Source organism: Geotrypetes seraphini, chromosome 4 (assembly GCF_902459505.1).
Source record: "Geotrypetes seraphini chromosome 4, aGeoSer1.1, whole genome shotgun sequence".
Classification (NCBI taxonomy): domain Eukaryota; kingdom Metazoa; phylum Chordata; class Amphibia; order Gymnophiona; family Dermophiidae; genus Geotrypetes; species Geotrypetes seraphini.
The window spans coordinates 189368615-189387963 of NC_047087.1; the positions used below are offsets into that span (position 1 = coordinate 189368615).

Sequence of the window (19349 nt, forward strand, 5' to 3'; positions counted from 1 at the left end):
ATGCAGAGTAATGCATTTAGGGATTAATAATCGGAAGGAACCGTATATGCTAGGAGGAGAGAAGCTGATATGCACAGACGGGGAGAGGGACCTTGGGGTGATAGTGTCCGAAGATCTAAAGGCGAAAAAACAGTGTGACAAGGCAGTGGCTGCTGCCAGAAGGATGCTGGGCTGTATAAAGAGAGGCGTAGCCAGTAGAAGGAAGAAGGTGTTGATGCCCCTGTAAGGCCCCACTTGGAGTATTGTGTTCCATTTTGCAGACCGTATCTGGCGAAGGACGTAAGAAGACTTGAAGCGGTCCAGAGGAGGGCGACGAAAATGATAGGAGGCTTGTGCCAGAAGACGTATGAGGAGAGACTGGAAGCCCTGAATATGTATATCCTAGAGGAAAGGAGAGACAGGGGAGATATGATTCAGACGTTCAAATACTTGAAGGGTATTAACGTAGAACATAATCTTTTCCAGAGAAAGGAAAATGGTAAAACCAGAAGACATAATTTGAGGTTGAGGGGTGGTAGATTCAAAGGCAATGTTAGGAAATTCTACTTTACGGAGAGGGTGGTGGATGCCTGGAATGCGCTCCCGAGAGAGGTGGTGGAGAGTAAAACTGTGACTGAGTTCAAAGAAGCGTGGGATGAACACAGAGGATCTAGAATCGGACAATAATATTAAAAATTGAACTAAGGCCAGTACTGGGCAGACTTGCACGGTCTGTGTCTGTATATGGCCATTTGGTGGAGGATGGGCTGGGGAGGGCTTCAATGGCCGGGAGGGTGTAGGTAGGCTGGAGTAGGTTTTAACAGAGATTTCGGAAGTAGGAACCCAAGCATAGTACCAGGTAGAGCTTTGGATTCTTGCCCAGAAATAGCTAAGAAGAAAAAATTTTAAAATTTAAATTGAATCAGGTTGGGCAAACTGGATGGACCATTCGGGTCTTTATCTGCCGTCATCTACTATGTTACTATGATGCACAATGGGAAGAATAACCCAAATCACAGTTACCATATGCTAGGGTCCACCTTGGGGATTAGCACCCAAGAAAAGGATCTGGGCGTCACTGTAGACAATACAATGAAATCTTCTGCTCCAATGTGCGGTGGCAGTCAAAAAAGCAAACAAGATGCTAGGAATTATTTAAAAAGGGATGGTTAACAAGACTAAGAATGTTATAATCCCTCTGTATCACTCCATGGTGCGATCTGGAGTATTGCATTCAGTTCTGGTCTCCTTATCACAAGAAAAAATATAGCAGCACTAGAAAAGGTTCAAAGAAGAGCGATCAAGATGATAAAGGGGATGGAACTCCTCTCATATGAGGAAAGATTAAAAAGGTTAGGGCTCTTCAGCTAGGAAATGAGACGGCTGAGGAGAGATATGATTGAAGTCTACAAAATCATGAGTGGAGTAGAATGGGTACAAGAGGATCGATTTTTCACTCTGTCAGAAATTACAAAGACTAGGGGACACTCAATGAAGTTACAGGGAAATATTTTTAAAACCAATAGGAGGAAATATTTTTTTCACTCTGAGAATAGTTAAGCTCTGGAATGCATTGCCAGAGGTTGTGGTAAGAGTGGATAGCATAGCTGGTTTTAAGACGTCGGGGGTAAGGCTTCTGGGCCGGCAGTGTGCAATCACTGCACCCGCCTGGCCCTTCCGGATACCACGCTGCTACCACGTCGGAGGTAATCTTCTGGGCCGGCGGTGTGCAATCGCTGCACCCGCCTGGCCTTTCCAGATGCTGCGTTGCTGAGCCAGGAGTCCTCCTGCCCCCTGCTGCTGCTTCGGCGACGTGTCCTCACAGCAATAGCAGCAGCAACGGGAGGTAAGTAAATCCAGCAGGCAAGCAGGCTTGGGGGAGGGGGAAGAGGACAAAGGCTGGAAGGCATTGAGGGGGACATAGGAGGGAGGGAGGGAGGAAGGGACAATTGTTGGGCCTGAGGAAGGAAAGAAAGAATCACCAGACAATAAAGGTAAGAAAAATTATTTTATTTTCAATTTAGTGATCAAAATGTGTCAGTTTTAAGAATTTATATCTGCTGTCTATATTTTGCACTATATTTGTCTATTTTTCAATAGTTGTTACTGAGGTGACATTGCATATTTTAAAAAGTCATCTGCCTTGACATCTGTGCCCTGTCTCTGCCCATCCTGTCCTGGCCTACCACCAGAGGGGGGACAGGGTACAGAGCCTGGCAGGGAAGGGGGACAAGGTGCAGAGTCTGGCAAGGAGTGTGGGGTTGGGTGCAGAGCCTGGCAGGAAGAATTTAGTTCAATATGTTTTTTCTTGTTTTCCTCCTCTAAATCTAGGGTGCGTCTTATGGAGCGAAAAATGCGGTAGTTGCCAGAGATTATGGTTAAGGGTGATTAGCATAACATGGTTTAAAAAAAGGGTTGGACCAGTTCCTGAAAGAAAGTCCATAAACCCTCGGGGAAAATCTAATACTTATTCCTCAAGTTTAATGACACTTGATAAACTGCCCTGTGAAATCTTTTCAATTCCTGTGATAAGTAGCCTGAAATCTATTTTACTTTTTGGGGGGTTCTGCCACTTGATTTGGATGGGCCACTTGGAAACAGGATACTGGGTTTGATGGAACTTCAGTCTGTCCCAGTAAAGCAATGTTTTTGTTTTTCAGATCAAACATTTACAGTGAGGGTTCACGGTTTCTGTGTCTCTATAATTTTAGGCTTTTGATGCACCAGAACCCCCTTTACTTTGTTCCTCTTTATATTTTAATGTATCCTTTTGGACAGTGCATCAGATCATTTAGTTTGTCTAGCTGCTTTTATGCCAATAATGTCCAAATGATCGTTCCTCTAGGAAAAGATCCAGTTACTTCACTTTTATGGTAGACTGGAAAAGAAGCAGTAAGCTTGTGATTAACAGCCATAAAATGAAAATCACAAATACTGGGAAAATCTGGGCACCAAGATGTCAGTATAGAATAGCCCCCTACCGTGCTTCCTCCAGATGCCTAAACAAAAACATCCAGTCGCTGAATTGACCTTTATTGTGTTAATGTCCATGCCCACACTATAAAGGGAGATTTTTAGCATACCCACTGTAAAATGTTTGGCATAACAATATGTTCAATTTTAATTTGCACGTAAGTTTTCCATATTGCATGGCCAAACTTTTTAGCACATGTATAACTGCAGAGCTGTTTTGCTCAAAATGTCTTTTAATATCTGCTAGAATGGCAAATGGTTTGCTGAGCAAATCAGTCATGAGTCACGCAAAATGCTAACGCTGCACATTGCTCTTCTTGCAGCTTGCAGGCAGACTAACCATCGAAACGAGTGAACTGCTGGACCTGTGGAAAGCGCAGAACCTGCCAATCGACCTCTTTGAGAGCATTGTCATCGTGGGGCGCTTGGCTGATGAGATTGAGTGGTTGAAATTCTTTGTCCTAGCCTGCAGCTCTCTTGGAGTTGTAAGTCGTATAGATGTTTATTTTCAACCAATGTGAACGCTTCAACCAAAAACTGTCACAATTTTATTTTTTTTCAACTCACAAACACACAACAGAAGAATTAGGACCACAGTTATAACTCCATCATAGCTAGACTTTACAGGGAACGATATTTCACACATTTTGCCCACCTAATATGCAATAGTCCCCCAAATTCTATAAAGTTGAGAGCAAACTTTACACTTAGCACACAAAATTGCACACTCAGTTTATAGAATAAGGTCAGTTGCATGCACAACTTAATTCAATGATTTGACATTAATTGGAGTTAACAGCCAACTAATGGATTGGCCTTAATTAGCAACAATTAGTAGTTACATATGCAACTTCCATTAGATCAGGGGTAGGCAAATCCAGTCGTCGAGAGCCAGTTTTCAGGATATCCACAATGAATATGTATGAGATGGATTTGCATGCACTGCCTCCTTGAGATGCAAATCTATCTCATGCATATTTATTGTGGCTATCCTGAAAACCTGACCTGCCTGTGGCTCTCGACGACCGAATTGCCTACCCCTGCATTAGATGTTATTCCATTGCATGTTCAAACCTAGGGCACACAACTTCAAGGGGGCATAGACATGGGAGGGGCATGGGCGTGTCAGGCAGTTAGGGGCACATGTTAGAGAATACTATCATTGGGCACACGCATTTACCATATTTTCATGCATATAACGCGCACCCGTGTAAAATACGCACGGGTATAGAGCACAGGAAAACAACATTTATGTAAAAAATCCCCGTATAGCGCGCACACGGGTCTAGCGCGCATTGAATTACCAGTAAAACCTCCTCCTGCCTTGTCCCCCCTTGAAGTCCTGTCCCCCCTTAAAAGTCTGCCTGTCCCCCTTGAAGTCCTGTCCCCACTCTGAAAGCATGATGCCCCACCCTGAAGGACCACTGGCCCCCCCACCCTGAAGGACCACTTGCACCCCCACCCTGAAGGACCGCTAGCACCCCCCCGACGTCAGATTCATCCCCCAGTCCCCCCCACACGGAGAAGCAGCCTACCGTGGGTTCGCGATGCCAGTGAGCCCTGCTGCTTCCTCTGCCGGCGGTCCTGCCCCTTCTCTGAGCCCTGTGCTGCTTCCTCTGCCGCGGTCCCACCCCTTCTCTGACATCAGAGAAAGGGCGGGACTGCGGCAGAGGAAGCAGCGCAGGGCTCAGAGAAGGGGCGGGACCGCCAGCAGAGGAAGCAGCAGGGCTCACTGGTATCGCGAACCCACGGTAGGCTGCTTCTCCGTGCGGGAGGGGGGGCTGGGGGATGAATTGGACATCAAGGGGGGTGCGAGCAGTCCTTCCAGGGTGGGGGGGCCAGTGGTCCTTCGGGGTGGGGCATCAGGCTTTCAGGGCTGGGGGATGAATCGGACGTCGGGGGGGGAACCATGTAAAAAAAAATTGTACAACGCGCTCACGCATATAACGCGCATGGTTATGCTCGGTTTGTAAAATTGTGTATAATGCGCGCGTTATATGCGTGAAAATACGGTACTGCAGCCTTTGAGCTGGTGCCTAGCGTTAGGTGCAGAGATGAGGACTTAGATTAGTACTCTTTAACAGCCATTCAGCACCATTTCTTGAATTTCCCCCTATCAGTCTAACCCTTAAACTTTTATTAGGTCATCTTCTCAGAAAGGAGACCTCCTGGCCAGTGGTGTAGCAAAGGTAACTGGCATCTGGGCGGTAGTGCCCCTCCCTATTCTCTACCCACCCCCACCCCTTCCCACTACCCCCGCCGCATGCGTGCCCCCCTTCGCTTTCCCCTTACCTTTTTAATTTTCCAGGCAAGAGCAACAGCACAAACTTGCTCTCCGTGCCATGTTGGCTATCCCTCTGACGTCACTTCCTAGGCACGTGGCCCAGAAGTGATGTCAGAGAGAGAGGCAACACCAACATGGGCAGCAAGTTCATAATGCTGCTCACGCAGGAAAAATGAAAGATGTACGAGGGAAGAGAAAGGGTGCGCACGCGCAGGAGGAGAGGAGGACAGGTGCCTGTGTCCTTTACAAAGACCGTGCCCAGGGCAGACTGCCTCCACCCGCATCCCCCTTACTATGCCAGTGCTCCTGGCTATAGCAAATATCTCCCAGCCCTTAGCTCACACCTCCACCCACATGACCCAAAGCGAAACTGTCACAGGGCTGATAGCATACATAATTGCTAGGTAATGATAATTCTTAAGTTAGTCCAATAGAACCTAGCAGATGATATTGATGATGTTCATATGCTGTGGAGATAAATGAGTTTCATCTTCTTAAAAAATGAGCTTTGTTCAGCATACAGTAAGAAACTGTGATGTCATCAGCTGCATGACTATTAACTTTTTTTTTACTCTATCTTATCTGTCTATATGTTCCACCTCCACTTAACCACTGAGCTATTATGTTGTTTTAATGTGTATTGTGTTGACATCAGAAATAACAAAGATACTTATCTGTAGCAGGTGTTCTCCGAGGACAGCAAGCATATATTCTCACATGTGGGCGATGTCATGCACAAAGCCCGGTGCAGACACTGTCAAGTGTGCTATCACTTTAAATCTTTGAGGCAGTTCCCCCACCACACACATGCATGTGACTTCCTACCCGATGTTGACACACAGGACCATCAGTACAGTAAAAAAGTTAAGAAGCCAACTAGGGGAGGTGGGCAGGTTGTGAGAATATATACCTGCTGTCCTCGGAGAACACCTGCTACAAGTAAGTATCTTTGTTTTCTCCAAAGACAAGCAAGGATTATATTCTCACATTTGGGATTCCCTAGCTGCTGGGATCATGATTCCAGGTCAGAGGGAAAGTTGGCTTTCAGGAAATGAAAAGATTTTGCAGAAAAGCTTGTCCAAACCGACTGTCTTCTGGAATTCTGTTCCAAACAGTAATGAGAGGTAAATGCATGTATTGAGGACCAGATGCTTTGCTGATTTCTTCAATAGAAGCAGAGCAGAAATGAGTTACTGAGGCAGCCGTAATTAAACCTGCAGATAAGAAGGGGGGGGGAGGAATTGTTGTACTTAACAAGAAGGACTACGTAAAGGAAGTTCTGAGACAACTGGAAGATACCCGGTATTATAAGCTTCTGAGTGAAGTCCCCACAGAATGACTCAAAGAAGAGATTGCTGAGTTGGTGGATATATCATTCGGTGCTGGTTTTCTAACACAAAAGGAGTGTGAGTTTCACAAAGTCCAAAATCCGATAAGACCTACAGATCCAGGAACAAACCACCAGAAAGGCCCACTGTTTTGGTGAATGGCTCTATTTTAGAACCACTGTTCATCTTTGTCAATCATTTTCTCAGACCTTATGTACCTTGTAAGGAATCATACATATGAAACTCGGCACATACAATTAATGTTCTCAATTCATTTGATGATTTAACAGATGTTCTTCTAGTCACTTTAGATATAGATGTACTTTATACAAACATCCCTCAGATCAATGCTATTGCTATTATCAAGAACACCCTTGATGGCCGTAAATTCGACCAGAGGATTCCAAATCAGCTTATTCTGGCCTTGACAATAGCATTGACACACAACTATTTTGAATTTCAAAACAAATATTATTGACAGATTACTGGTACAGTCATGGGTGCGGCAATGGACATAGCAAATCTTTATGTGGCTAACTTTGAAAAGATTTATTTACAAGATCATCCTTTTAAGGACTACATATGCCTCTATAAATAATATATAGATTATTATATAGATCTTTTTGCTGTGGCAAGGAGACCAGATAGAGTTGGATCTATTCTTCCAGTGGCTTAATTCCAGAGATCCTCACCTTTCATTTAAGATCAACTTTCATCACACAGAAATTAACTTATGTGCTATGTTGGGCAGAAGCAACATAGTGGAGTCGCACACTGCACAGGAGAAGACAATGGCAAACCATTCCTGTATTATACCGTGAATTATCACAGGGTGCCATGAGTTGGCGGCCTACTCAGTGGCATGATCCATCATACGCAAAGAACAATATCGACTCGCAATCAACCTGTATCAAAAACCTACTGACCGCAGTTCATATTTTCATTATACCAGTTATCACAATCCATCTTTGAAAGGGAACCTGCTGTACACATAGTTTTTGAGACTGAAATGCATTTGTACAGACATCAGTGATTTTGAAGATATGCACATGAGATGACAAATAAATAAAAATGATGGGATGGTTTCAACAAAAAAGTTACCCTCTTTCTAGGATACATGGGGGATACAGCAAAGTATGTCGAAAGACTAGGAATGACTTGCTCCAATCCAGAATGAAAATACCACCTGACATAATGTGTACCATAAGTACTCTTATTTGTCTAAAGAAATCCAAACGATCAGACGATCAAATTGGAAAATATTAGAAGGCCACAAGTGTTTCAAGGACAAAATATTGGTTATTGCTTACTCACGAGTTAAGAATTTAAAAGAGAAATTAGTCCCTTCAAGATTATCTGCTCGAAGTACCTCTTTACCAGTTAACACATATATGGGACATAGAAAATGTGGGAAAATGCAGTATATGCCCCTGAATTTAGAAATTAGGGAGTATAACTGCAATTCCACAGGTGCTATATATTATCCAATATTCATTTGCTCTGTTTTGGAAAGACAAAAGGAATGATCAAAACTCGGATCATTTGTCATTGTAGCAATGTAAATAGGCAGATATTATCAGCACCTTTGGTTATACACTGGGAAGAAATGAAGAATGAAGTTAAAGATCTACATTTTTTTTTTAAAATTTAAGATCGTTAGACCAAACCAAAGAGGGGGCAAAATAGATCTCTCACTCTTAAAAGAACAAAGGATTATTCATGATTTAAATACTTTTCATCCAGATGGCCTTAATATTGAGGTGGATTACAGTGTGTTTCTTTAGATTCAAACAATTTTTATTGATGCATACAATATCAAAAACAACATAAGAGTATCACATTATGTATAATACAACAACAATGCATCAAATAATATAAAATAAGAAGCATAAATATCCTCCACCTCCCCACCCAAAACCCTCCCTCTCCCCCATGGTATTCTCTAATTCACCTCACTATGGTATACTCTAATTCACCTCACTATGACACATCAATACACTCTAGGACTGGTTCCAAACCCTGTCCTGGAGGACCATCAGACCAATCGGGTTTTTGGGATAGCCCTAATAAATATGTAGGCGAGAGATTTGCATATAATTGAGGTGACAGGCATGCAAATCTGCCCCATGCATATTCAATAGGGCTATCCCAAAAACCTGACTGGCCTGGTCTGACTGTGACTCCTCCCGAGTAAACAACTCTCGTAATTTAGCCGCCATATGCAATCTCAATTGTGCTCTGTCAAGGGATTTCACAAAGTGCTCCACTTGAAAACACCCAAACTGTGTCCCCCAAGTATTTCCTACCTTAGCTAACAATTCAGCACGAGTCAACAGCTCTCCTTCATCTCCCAATATATGTTCTAAACATAAAACTCCTCTAGCTCCCCATAATCGATACTCTCTAGATTCCCTTCCAGGAGGAAAGGCTGGATTACCCTGCAAAGGCAAAAAATCAGTGACCAACGGATCACCTCCCAGGGCATGTACAAGCCAACGCCAAGCCGCTTGTAAGGTATTAAATAATAAACTTGAACAAAACGAAGAGGGCAATGCCCTACGGGAACTATGAAGTAACGCAAATATATTGAAAGGAGCAAAAAACTCCTGTTCCATATGAAGTGGGGTGTAAGTGTTGGTCATATTTATCCAATATCCCAAATGGCGAAGCAGACATGCATAATTATAGATTCGCAAATCAGGTAATCCTAATCCCCCCTATTCCAAGTTCCCAACAATTGTGTCAACTGTAATTTAGGTTTCTTGGCCATCCAACAAAAACGAGAAACTTTTTTATAAAAAATGTGTAAATCCTTCTTTAGCAAGCAAAATGGCAAAGTCTGTAACACATACAACCATTTGGGAAAGATAAACAACTTAACCAAGCAGATGCGTCCCATCAAGGAAAGGGGTAAAGCCTTCCAAGTGTTCAGCAAGAGATCCATCTTTTGTAGAAGTTTATCCACATTAAGGCGATATAATTGAGAAGTCAACATAGTCATCACAGTCCCCAAATACACAAACTGCTTTTGTGCCCAAATCAAAGGAAACTCCGTCCCCCATAAAGCCTGAACTACCACAGAGATGCCAACGCCTCCGATTTATCCAAATTTAATAGGAAACCAGAATAATCACCATATTCTTTAATCAATTCCAATAAAGCCTGTAAGGAAGGAAAAGGATCCGTAAGGTGCACTAAAATATCATCTGCAAAAGCCGATAACTTAAAAGTAGCATTTCCAATATCAATTCCTCTTATAGATGGCATTGCATATATGTCCCTAATAAGAGGGTCTAAAGTAAGCACAAATAATAATGGCGATAAGGGACATCCCTGTCTCATCCCCCTATAAATCAAAAACTTTTCCGTTTCAAAATCCTTCAACACCAATTTTGCTTGTGGAAAAGAATATAAAGCTCGCACCGCAGAAACAAAAAAAAAACCCGTCAAAACCATAAACTGTTAAGATATCATAAAAGAAGTCCCACCTTACTCTATCCAACGCCTTTTCAGCATCAAAGCTAACCATCACTGAAGGAAAATTGTGAATCATTCGCTGCTCCAAAGACAGCAACAATTTCCTAACATTTTTAGCAGATCTCTAGGGGTTTTAACTGCTTGCCTTGTTGTTTTCTTGCAAATTAACATACTAGAGGGGTTACAGATTTGGTTGTTTATACATACATATGGGCTACAGTTGGATGACATAGAGTGAGGCAGTTGAGAGGACTTACAAACTTGATGATTAATATAGACTTATGTTTCGGATAGTATTACTGCTTTACAATGCATTTGAACACTTTTATATACGTATGGAAAGGGTTCAGAGTTAAAGTCATGAGCAAGTAATTGAGAAGGGAAGGAAGGGGGTATTTGTTCAGAGATGTTTGGGGCTTGCATAGAACTAAAACTACACTTGCACTGGTATGGTAATCTTTGTTGTTTGTTTTGGATTTTAAAATACAAGAAAAAAGAAATACAGGTGGAAATAAAGAAGTAAATAAGAAAACAGGTAAATGAATGGGGCAGGGCAAGGCTAGGGGGGCCCAGTGTACTTTGTGCCTAGGGGCCCTCGAAGAATTAAAACTACACTTGCACTGGTATGGTAATCTTTGTTAATCCTGCCCTGAACATATAGCATGGATGAAGAGGACGTGGTGGAGTCCTGCCATTGAAGTGAGCCTGATGCCTGGTGTTCCTGATGTGGCTGTACACTCAGGGCCTGATTCTCCAAAGTGCGTCCCGATTTTAGGCAGCTGTAGGCGTCCTACAGCTGCTAATCAGCCAATCGGGATGCACGTTTTTTTAAAAAAAATGCTCCCCAGACAGGCCGCCTATATTGAAGGCGCCTCCAGGAGCCTAGGAAGGCCCGCAAGATGCCTAAGCTCGCTTAAAGGCCTTAGGCGAACCTAGGTGGCCCTACTCGTCTCCCTAGTAGAGGAAGAGACGCTTAAAATGTAGGCCAGCAAAATGCTGGTCTACATTGTAAGTAGACGCGGCCGCTATACTGATCGCGGCAAGGGATCTCCCTGCTGCAATAAGTATAGCGGCCGCGGCCGCCTGTCCCATCACCGGCAGGAGGATGCCCAACTCCTCCTGTCGGAACCCCGAACCCTGAACTCCCCCTCCCCCCAAACTGGTAATCGCTGACAGGAGGATGCCCAACTCCTCCTGTTGGAACCCCGAACCCCCCTCCCCCCAAACTCGTAATCGCCGACAGGAGGATGCCCAACTCCTCCTGTCGGAACCCTGAACCCCCCTCCCCCACAAACTCGTAATCGCCGACATGAGGATGCCCAACTCCTCCTGCCGGAAAGCCCGATGACCCCCCCGCCCCAACTAATCTCCCTCCCCCAACTAACCTTTAAATGTTGGTCGGCTGGACGGGTCTTGCTGCCGTCCAGCCGACAGGCCCGCCTCGTGGAAATGAGATGGGCCCGCCCCTTCCCGGCCCATCCCCGCTAAATCTAAGGCCTGATTGGCCCAGGCTCTAGAAGCCTGGACCAATCAGGCCTTAGGTATAGCAGGTCCACCCATCCCCACTAATCCTAAGGCCTGATTGGCCTAGGCTAGACCTCTCCTAGGCGTCCTATACAGAATCAGGGCCTCAGTGTTGATGCTGATGTAGGCTGAGCATTGTGTCCCAAATCAATGTCAGTGCCGCTGCAGATCCAAAAAGTTTATCACACTGGATTCTGCAGGCTTTAAGTGATCACACCAATTGTAGAGTCAGAGTATGAAATGGTCCTTCTGCATTGAGTACATTTTTGAAAGCCACTCTTTGACATAAAGGGAAAAACATCCAACATGATGTCAAAGGGCTCAATGGCCTGGGGAGCTCAAGTAAAAGATATACCTAAAACCGTCAATGCTCTCTGGGCATGAAAAAGGCTTGGGGCTCCTTTTATTAAGCTGCATTAGCATTTTTAGTGTATGCAGCATTTTAGCATGCGCTAAACCCGCGCTATGCGGCTAGAACTAATGCCAGCTCAATTCTGGTGTTAAGGTCTAGCGCGCGTGGCAATTTAGCGCACGCTATTCCGCGCGTTAAAGCCCTAACATGGCTTAGGAAAAGGAGCCCTTGAAGTGGCCCAAAGGCCAAAAAAGTCAAAGTTGTTTAAATCTGATCAAACTCGAGAAAAATAAAGGAAAAAGTAAAAAATGAAAATTGAAAAATGAAAAATTAGGAAATAAATACCAGGAAGGCACAAAAATATCAAAAGTTTGACATGCTGAGAGAGATACTGAAGAATACAGCTTTTCATCTCCATGGAAAACTAAAAATGTATGTGTCAGTCTAGCATTGCTAGCAGTCAGCATTTTTGGTTGGCCTACCCAATGTCAGCAGAGGCCTATGGGACATTATATCAGTCTGACTCTGGAATGTTGATGCAGATAGATCCTAAATGCTCCTGCACAGAATTCACATACATTAAGCATCCAGCCAGACTGGATTGTTTATCAAGAAGGTATGCTACTTGAATGAGACAAAGAAGTCAGAGACTAATCCTATCTACCATTCCTGCAAGTGTCACACCTTCCTTATCAATTAAACTAACCATTGTTTCAAACAGTTTACAAACTATAAACAGAAAGATATTGGGACATACAATAGTTTTTATTTTTAGAATAAGATTCCAACCTATAAAAGCCTCCTCTCTCTCCTCTCTCTGGAACACGCCCCCCCCCCCCCTTTCTCTCTACCTCTCTCTCTTTCTTTGTCCTCCCAGCACCTTTTCAGGAAGCTGTCTTTTCTCTCTCATTCACAAGAGCACAGAAGCAGTCTCTGAATCCACTCCGTATTTGTAAAGCTTATTTCAATTTCTTTCTGTACATTTGTAACCCAGAATATTCTTGATGTATCTTTCTGAAGCCTATTTCTGCACATTATATTCTTTATGCAATCACTCTTAGCTGGCTTTGTCAGTAATTTTACTTCCTATTGAATCTTCAATGAGGGTATTGAACCCGGGACCTGGCAGATTGCAAGGCTGCCACAATATATCATTGGGGCTTATTTGCTTCAACCTTAACCCTTCAAAACCTTACATTTTGGGAGCTAATCCTTACAGTATGGTCCCACGCTTTGACATCAGGTGGGAAAACACCTGCATGTACCTGGTGGGGGCACTGCTTCAGATTTAAAGGGATAATATGTTTGGCAATGTCCACACTGGGCTCTGTGGATGATGTCACCCACATGTCAGAATATAATGCCTGCTTGTCCTCAGAGAAAGCATACTATGCTATAGTGGGTACTATCATTTAAATGTTTATTTTACTATCCGAATCATGTATTGCCTATGTCTAAGTTATTTTTGCTGTACACTGCCCTGGGTGAATTTCTTCAAAAAGGTGGTAAATAACTCGAAAAACTAAATAAATAAATAAATAAGCTTGATAGATAATTATAAGATCTCAACTTGTACTAGGCTTTCAGTTTTCTTCCAAACATGGATCATGAGTCATCATCAAGCTGCAATAAACAAGATCTTTGCAATTACTGGCTCTCTAATTAGCCCTATTTTGAAGCCTTTGTTGGCAGAGACCACACAGATGAGGTGCTTACGACCAATATTTACATTAATGAATGCATACAGCATTCCACAATTCATGCTAGTGCAGGGATGTCGAACTCAATCAGAGAAGGGGCCAAAATCTAAAATCCAGCCTAAATCGCGGGCCGAATGGTTTACTGAACAGTCATAAACTGACAATGTTAACCAGAAATGTGAATTTAAAATGAGTGGAACAATCTTTTCCTTAACAGTGCTGTTAACCAACTCACATGCTATCAAGCAAAACAGTAATATTGGTATCAAGCAAAACAGTAATATTGGAATGTACCTAAAATGCTCATTGTTTTGTTTTCTGGCTAGATGTCTGACACCGTTTTTCCCATATCAATGAGTCAATGTTCGGTTTTATTTCTTGGGCTGTAGCAACCCGCAAAACAGCATGGAGGTTGTCATCGGTAATGCGTGATCTGTGCTTGTTTTTGTTCAGATTCATTATTGAAAACATCTGTTCACAAAGATAGGTGCTCCCGAACATGGATAGAATATGGGCAGCATGAAGTCGGAGCTCTGGCATTGAGTCAGGGGGCAGTAGAGGGTAGAAGTCCTCAATTTCAACATCCTGAAACCTTGATTTCAGGCCACTGTCAGACTGAAGCTCGATTATCTCCATCTGAAGGTGATGGGGCACATTGTTGACATCAACTGTAAAAGGATTGGCAAAGATGTCAAAGCCTGAGTGCTGTGTTCTAAAGTCAGAGAAGCGCCGCTCAAATTCACTTAGTAAACGGCTAACTTTGGTAGCCAGCCGACTGCAAGGAAAAGTACCAGAAATAGTGGTTGAGATACTCAAACAAACGGGAAAGTGGGCAAGATTGTCCTGTTCCAGTTGGGACTTCCATAGTTGAAGTTTACGCTGGAATGCTGTGATCATGTCAGACATCTTCGTGATGACTTGTTTGCGTCTCTGCAGCTTCAGATTCAGTTGGGCGAGATGCTCGCATATGTCACACATCATAGCAAAATCACATAGCCAGGCGGGATCCGACAGTTCAGGCAAGGGCTTTCCTTTACTTTCCATGAAAAGAGCAATTTGTTCTCTGAGCTCAAAAAATCTTTTGAGGACTGCGCTCTTGCTCAGCCATCTTACTTCTGTGTGGTATGGCACGTCTCCATGCTCTGCACCCACCTCCTGTAAAAACTGCTGGAACTGGCGATGATTCAGGCCACGTGCCCTTATAAAGTTAATAGTTTTAATGACTGTGGTCATTATGTCATTCATGTCCAGAACTTTTCCACACATAGCCTCTTGGTGGATAATGCAATGATAAGTAATCAAGGGTGTGTGGCAGTGACTTTTTTGCATTCTTTCCTTCATTAGTCCAACCAAGCCTTTCTTTTCTCCGCACATTGAAGGTGCGCCATCGGTAGTTAGCCCCACCAACTTTTCCCAGGATTATTTAAAATTATTTATAGATTTCTCCACAGCCTCAAATATATCTCTACCAGTCGTCGTCCCATGCATGGCAGCTACATCCAAAAGTTCCTCAGTGACAGAGAGGTCGGTCTTCGTAGCACGTATAAAGATGGACAGCTGCGCTGTATCAGTGTTGTCTGTGCTTTCATCGATAGCAAGTGAAAAAGCGAGATAACTGCATGCCTGTTCGGCCAGCTGTGATGATAGATTTCCTGAGAGTTCTTGAACTCTGTCTGCAATGGTGTTTCTTGACAAACTGACAGCTTGAAAACTCTGTATCTGGTCTGGGCATACTTTCTCACACACTTTTAGCATGCATTGCTTCAAAAAGGCACCCTCTGAAAAACACCTTGAAGTACGGGCAATTTCTTCAGCCACTATAAAGCTTGCTTTCACTGCAGCATCATTTTTCGCTGTAGCCTTTGTAAACATTTGTTGCTGTGATTATAGTTTGCCTTTTAGTTCTTTAACAATTTTATGCTTTTCTTCCAAAGTATATTTGCCATACTTAACATTATGTTTGGTGTCAAAATGACGACGTATATTGTACTCTTTCATCACCGACACTGTCTCATAACACAATATACACACTGGTTTGCCCTCACTAAGCACAAACATGTATTCATTTTCCCATTTGTCATTAAATTGTCTGCCTTCACCGTCAACTTTTCTTTTCCTGGACATTTTGGGATCAATATTGGCAGTAAAAGATGTAGTTTATTGGAAATCTGCGTTAGAATGAAAAAGTCAGTCAATAAATGCCTGGTTGGGTACAGATAGCAGATTCTGTTGCGATTTTTATGCCTACACTTTATGCCAGGAACTGGCAGCTTCTGCTGTGTATTTTTTTTACATAGTTCCCCCCCCCCCCGACGTCCGATTCACCCCAAGCAGGACCGCTCGCACGCACCTGCACCCCCACCCCGAAGGACCGCCGACTCCCTGACTCCCAACACGATCGGGGCAAGAGGTAGCTCAAGCCCTCTTGCCCCCCCCCGACTCCCCGACACGATCAGGGCAAAAAGGAGCCCAAGCCCTCTTGCCCCGCCGATTCCCCAACTCCCCGACAATATCGGACCAGAAGGGAGCCCAAGTCCTCCTGGCCCTGGCGACCCCCCCCCCCCCCCCGCTAGTTGTTCGGGCCAGGAGGGAGCCCAAACCCTCCTGACCACGGTGACCCCCTACCCCCACCCCGCACTACATTACGGGCAGGAGGGATCCCAGGCCCTCCTGCCCTCGACGCAAACCCCCCTCCCCCCATCGACCGCCCCCCCCAAGAACCTCCGACCCCCCTGGCCGGAGCCACAGCTTAGTAAAAGGAGCCCTAAATCTATCCCCATATGCTTTATGACAAAGACCTTCAACCATTTTAGTAGCCCTCCTGTGGACTGACTCCATCCTGTTTATATCTTTTTGAAGGTGCATCCTCCGGAATTGTACACAATATTCTAAATGAGGTCTCACCAGAGTCTTCTACCATCAACTTCTTACTCCCTCCCTACACATGATTAAGTTGGTCTCTACTTGACATTCTGCGTTCTCTTCTACTGCACCATCTTTATGGAAGAACCTCCCTTCAGATCTATGCTCCAAAAGCTCCTGTTTATGATTCTTGACCTTCTTGAAGGCTTTTCTCTTAATGGGGGCATTTTCTCAGGATGTGTGTTTGGAGGTTCTGCTGATGGCTGCAGTCCAAATCCTTTTTTTTTCTCTCCCCTACCTTTACCTATCGTATTTTTGAATGGTGTTCTTTTCTTCTCTGAGATTTTGTAAACTACCTTGATGCTTCCACAAAAGGCAGTATATAAATATTCTAACATACTATTTCCTACTGGTCATTCATCTCCCTATGCACCCAAGCATCCTTCTAGCTTTTGCCATCGTCTTTTCTACCTGTTTGGCTACCTTAAGATCATCATATACTATCACACCCAAGTCCTTCCCCTCTTTCATACACAAAAGTTCTTCACCCCCTAAACTGTACCGTTCTCTTGGGTTATTGCAGCCCAAATATATAACCTTACATTTCTTAGCATTAACTCTTAGCTGCAAAATTCCATACCATTCTTCAAGCTTCCCTAGGTTCTTCCTCATTTTATCCATACCATCGGGTGTCTACTCTATTGCAGATTTTGGTATTATCCACAAAGAGAAAAATCTTACCTGACAGCCATTCAGCAATATCGCTTACAAAAATGTTAAAAAGAACAGGCCCAAGAACCAAACCTTACATAATATCCCTTTCCTCAGAGTGAGCCCCATTTACCACTATCCTCCAATTGCCTTCCACTTAACCAGTTCCTAACCAAGTCCCTCACTTTGGTGCCTATACCGAGGGCACTTAGTTTATTTATTTTGATGCCTGTGTGGAACAGTGTCAAAGGCTTTGCTAAAATCTAAATAAATCACATCTAGTGCTCTCTCTCTTCCAACTCTCTGCTCACCCATTCAAAGAAATTGATCAGATTTATCTGACAAGACCTACCTCTAGTGAAACCATGTTGTCTTGGGTTTTGCAATCCATTGGATTCCAGAAACATCACTATTCTCCTTCAAACTACATATTCTACATAGTCCAAAAACTTGGTTTCTTCTAAATTCATAGCACAGCTTTTCATGCTGATAGTTGCTAGTGGCCTTGAAAAATCTGTTCATTTTTGCATATAATCGATAAAATATGATAAATACTGAACATTGAGATATCAGATTTCATAAGTCTTTAACTTCATGCCATCATGAAACTTTTGAGCAATAATCATTAACTCCTAAGAGAAAATCCATACAAGTGGTTGGTGAGCTTATAAATTTACCTACCTTAAGAGAGCCACATTTCAAGTACCGGTAAGTGTATGGCCATTTGGTTATTCTGATATTCTGAATGGGGCCGATATTCTGAGCAATTTTGAGTGGGCTAGAGAGACTCTGGCCCGCTTAAATGACCTGTCGATGCCCAGCTGCCAATATTCAGCAGCAATAAGCTGGGCAGTGCTGCTGAATATTGTCTTTGACCGGCCCTTCATAAAATAGGCCAGTCAGGGGTAAGCCAGGGGGCAGTGCTGGGGAGAAACCGGGGCTTATGCAGATGTGGGCAATATTCCACTGATGGCTAAGCAGGTGAATTTAGGAGAGTGGTGGGGGTCATTGGGGGTAGGAGCACAGCCCCCTTGCTCCTTCTCCGTGCTGGCACCAGGTATACAGGAAGGCCCAAAGGGCCTACCTAGACATTGTGGGGGAGGCGCCTTGGGGAGGGGAGGTTTCACTGTGGGCTGGAGGGTAGGGGGAGGGAGCTCCTTAAAAAAAAAAAGGTATGTGGATCCCAGCCCGATATTCAGCTGGGGCAGCATCGAATATTGGTGGGGCCGGGCTAAATATCAGTTAGGCCCGCATAAGCTTCAGATGGCCAGGCCATCCAGAATTATGTCTCAATATTCAATGCCTGGGCATGGCCTGACACTGAATATCAAGGGATAATTTAGCCGGCAACAATCAGCGTTACAAAAATATTGACTGCAAGCTGAATATCAGGGTGGGGGGCAGGAGTTTTATGACAGACTAATTAAAGTTTTGCATTTGCAGGCAGCTTAAAATATTAATTATAACCAGTGAGTAAAGAAAATTATTGAAATGCCAGAATTAATGTATTTGCAAGAAAAATACATTTCAGCAAAATGCTATGACTCATGTTTATATGTATTTGTGTGCTTCTTTTGAAGGTGTCACTCAGGTTCTGGAATCATTTGAGTTCCATTTACAGTATTAATATTTCTTATTTCATTTTTCAAGTATACAGTATTTGTGTGTGTCTATCTAACTATATATATTGTTTAATAAGATTGGTCAGTATGGCCAGAACTTGTAGGGATGGGATGGGGCTGGGACTGGGATAAAGCTTGTCCCTGTGTCATTCGCTACATCATTGTCTTAACAGTTGCAACACTAAAGTACCCAGAAGGGGCGCATTATATCCCAACTGCTTTTTGCTCCCAATTTCTGGGATATTTGCCATCTCTGGGATGAAATGAATACATAAAAGAGACCAAAAAAAAAGAGATTATATAATTGTTCTTCCTCTTTGCTTGGTCTTTTCTGTAGACCATCGCTAAGACACTTAAGATTGCATGTGAAATCCTGTCCACTGAGCGCGAGAGCGGAGCACCACGCATTCCTTTCAGCACCTTCCAGTTTCTTTACACATTTTTAGCTGATGTAGATGGAGAAGTATCCAGGACGCAAGTAAATCGCATGCTCACCTACTTACACCAAGAAATGTAAGTACCATTTTCATTTTTTAA

At 43.5% G+C, this 19349-nt stretch overlaps 2 protein-coding genes across 7 annotated transcripts in view; one reads left to right on the forward strand and one right to left on the reverse strand.

Moving 5' to 3' along the window:
• Positions 1–19349, reverse strand: part of LRRC20 (leucine rich repeat containing 20) — a 368748-nt gene that overhangs the window by 177190 nt on the left and 172209 nt on the right. The window lies entirely within an intron of this gene.
• LOC117359083 overlaps positions 1–19349 on the forward strand; it is a 112032-nt gene that overhangs the window by 64499 nt on the left and 28184 nt on the right. Inside the window, exons 5-6 of the mRNA XM_033941256.1 lie at positions 3276–3437; positions 19150–19325. Of these exons, the coding sequence (XP_033797147.1) occupies positions 3276–3437; positions 19150–19325 (338 nt within the window). The remainder of the gene's footprint in view (positions 1–3275; positions 3438–19149; positions 19326–19349) is intronic.